Source organism: Eleginops maclovinus, chromosome 7 (assembly GCF_036324505.1).
Source record: "Eleginops maclovinus isolate JMC-PN-2008 ecotype Puerto Natales chromosome 7, JC_Emac_rtc_rv5, whole genome shotgun sequence".
In the NCBI taxonomy this organism is placed as follows: Eukaryota; Metazoa; Chordata; class Actinopteri; order Perciformes; family Eleginopidae; genus Eleginops; species Eleginops maclovinus.
This window is the reverse complement of record NC_086355.1, coordinates 9,105,419-9,108,743: the sequence shown is the minus strand read 5'-3', so window position 1 is coordinate 9,108,743 and position 3,325 is coordinate 9,105,419. Positions and strand designations below refer to the sequence as shown.

At 42.4% G+C, this 3,325-nt stretch overlaps 1 protein-coding gene across 1 annotated transcript; it reads left to right on the top strand.

The window, feature by feature from the left end:
- Positions 1–207: 207 nt before the first annotated feature.
- olig2 (oligodendrocyte lineage transcription factor 2) lies at positions 208–2,235 on the top strand. Its single transcript, XM_063888276.1, has 2 exons — positions 208–332; positions 793–2,235. Exon 2 carries the CDS (start codon positions 815–817, stop codon positions 1,622–1,624), a length of 810 nt encoding a protein of 269 aa, XP_063744346.1. The 5' UTR covers positions 208–332; positions 793–814; the 3' UTR covers positions 1,625–2,235.
- The last annotated feature ends 1,090 nt before the right edge of the window (positions 2,236–3,325 follow it).

Sequence of the window (3,325 nt, the reverse complement as noted above, 5' to 3'; positions counted from 1 at the left end):
CAAGAAGGGGCCATATGTAGCTATGAGGGAGTGTGTCTGATTTCACTTAATGCTGTGTGTTGGTAATTACATCAGGGTGGAGGACCCTCCGCCACCCTCCTCCGTCCTTCCCCCCACCCCTCCTCCCTCCTCTTCGCACGGAACTGATTGGTCACTGGGAGACAGCCGGGACAGAAACTGCGTTGTCCTGGTGACCCGGCCTCTGAGGCTCGAGCTGGCTATAAAACCCGCAGTCTCACGCAGGCGTGCCAAATGGGCTGTCAGATGCGATTTGGAGTAACAAGTGGATTTGACGTTTAGGCTTCTCACCATCGCGCTTGGAAACCCTTTCGGTAAGCGTTTACTTATTTATTTGTACACTTTGTGATGGACAATTAGGTTTGTCTTGTACATATTTCTCTATCTTTCTGCTTGATTTATGATGAAGCAAGTATAGCTAGCTACAGTTTAAAAAGATAATGGAAAATCAATGATCTCTTATTCCTCATTTGAAGCTCAAGTAAGCCGTAGTAGTATAGGCTACAAAAGTTTATGATTTTTGCAAAAAACATGTAGCTGATTGTAAACCGTGTTGTTTTCGCTTTATGCGATCAGAGTCAGAATAAACATAGCTTTATTTGGCCCACAGACGGGACATTTACATCAAAGTAGGCTATTAGTCGAAAACAATTGCAAACACATTTTAATAATTTGTTGTAGCCTAACCTTCAAAAAGTTTGCTTATCTTTTAAAAAATTGAATGAAATGAGCATTTTGGGGTTCAGTAAATTAACTTAAATTTTCTCTTTTCAGATCACAGTTTTGTACCTAGACCATGGACTCAGATACGAGCCGCGTTTCGAGCAGACCTTCATCTCCCGAGGAGGACGACATCTTCCTGGCCACCCTGAAGAAGTCAGTGCACGGCTTCTCCGGCGCAGTGTCTTCCACTCACATCGACTCTCTGTCCGAGCTGCACGCCCTGCACAGCTTTACCGCCGAAGACGAGGAAACCCTCGCTCGGCTGTCCAAAAAAGACCGAAAGCTCCTTACAGAGAACGAGCTGCAGACCATCCGCCTCAAGATCAACAGCCGCGAGAGGAAAAGGATGCACGACCTCAACGTGGCGATGGATGGTCTCCGCGAGGTCATGCCCTATGCGCACGGACCCTCGGTGCGCAAGCTCTCGAAAATTGCCACCCTGCTCCTCGCCAGAAACTACATCCTGATGCTCAGCAACTCACTGGAGGAGATGAAGCGGCTGGTGAGCGAGATCTACGGCAGCGGCGGACACCACGGCGGCTTCCACCCAGCAGCTTGTGGGACTATGACTCACGCAGGGCCCGTGCCGGGTCACCCGGTGGTTTCTCACGCCTCGCACCCGGCTGTGCACCACCCACTCCTCCCCCCGGCCGTCTCGTCCGCCTCTCTGTCCGCGCCGGGTATCTCCGTCTCTTCGGTCAGACCCCACCACGGACTCCTCAAAGCGCCCACACCAGGAGCAGGTCCACTGGGCAGCAGCTTCCATCACTGGGGCGTGAGCACAGGGATGCCCTGTCCGTGCAGCATGTGCCAAGTTCCGCCTCCACATGTGAGCAGCATGAACGCCGTCCCCATGCCGAGGCTGGCCAGCGACTCCAAGTGACTCCAAACTAACCGGAGACGAACTTTTGGGGTTATCACAGACTCTCTCCCCATGTTATTACTCTTTTATTTATCTGTGTTGCTGAATCCGTTGCCTCAACGGAAGAACAATGCATTGATTTTCCTCACCGGGACTTTGGGGTTTTGAAACTAACTTAGTGCTTTATGGTTATTAACCTAAACTGTAACAGGTGTTTCTTCACAGAGCGCCTAAAACACAACTTCAGCTTTTTTTCTGGAACTCTTTAATGGCCCAGACATTTGTTTGTCCCTCCATGTATCCTGTATAGGTTAAATGGAAAAGGTCATACCACAAATATAGATTGTAAATATGTAGATGGTTTATTCTGTTTAAATAGTCGGAGATATCTTATATAATTAGTCTTGTTAATGTGTGGGAATGCCCCCCCTCACACGGTGCATCTGCTTTATTCTGTCCTATTATTCAAATCTTCCATCCTTATTTTCTCCCTTGTAGTTTGTCATTCTCTGTCTTACCGAAACAATGACCACTTGTTTATTTTTTTATTCAAATGAAAATGATATTTATTTACTTATTTTGGACGGGAATGTCAGATGGATCTCTGATTATGTTGGGGTTTGAAATGTAAAATAAAGACGATTAATTGAAAAGATGAAAAGTCTGTTTTTTTGTTATACAATTACAATATTTTCCTTCCAATTTCTGAGTAGATTTTCAACTGAGATGTTTAAAGCAGAAATGATGCACCCAACAGGCCTTCATTTAGAAACTCTGAACACAAACTGCATTACACTTTCAACACCAAACTGCTCTCTTTTTGGAAAAGCAAATTATAATATTTGAATATTTAAAAAGACAAAAAGTTCAAGATTTCACCCTAAAATGTACTAACATACTTATTATAATTTTGAATTACTTAATATAAATACAATTAGTGTTTGTTATTAAAAAGAAGGCTATATGAAAAAAACCTGATCAGTTCAGATGTAGAGAGAATCTCTAATTTCACCTTAAAGAAAACAGAGGGCCTTCATAATCTTTTTTGCTTATACTCACCATTCATAAATAACATTTAGCTAGCTTTATTTAAAAGTTAATGTTAAGCCAAATGACAGTATTTTTTGATTTGTAACTTCCATAAAGAAAATGGACTCAAATATTTCTTCTGGCAGTGTATTTGCAGTGATTCAGAATTCAGCCATGCAGGATTAAAGCAACGACTAAACAGACATGTGGTTCTTTTCGAAAACATTGGACTCTTATTTCTGGTCATAAAATGGATGAATTACATCTGTTAAAAACAGGAATTTATTTCCGCAAAACAATAATAGTAATAAGTGGACTTAGTAGTATTTAGTATTGAAGGAGTTTATGTTTTCTATATTTAATGGATAAAATATACTTTCTTTTGATAATTTAGTAGCATTTGAGCCCTCGTGAAACAAAGTCGTTCCTCATGCTTCCTGCTGGATGATCACAACAAAGTTTGTTGTAGAGGAGTTCACCTGGATGGGAAACAGCTTAATTTCAACCACAAACTAAAAGAAAGAAATGATTGAGGATATAGTGCTGAAATGAGCAAAAAAAACAAAACACGACTTTTCCATTTTCATACCTGTACGGCAAGAGGGCGACCTCTAAAAACTGCATTTGGAGTCGCCAGCTTAGCAAAATAAGTGTGTAAACTGAGGATGATCACAGAAAGCCTGCTAAAGGCTG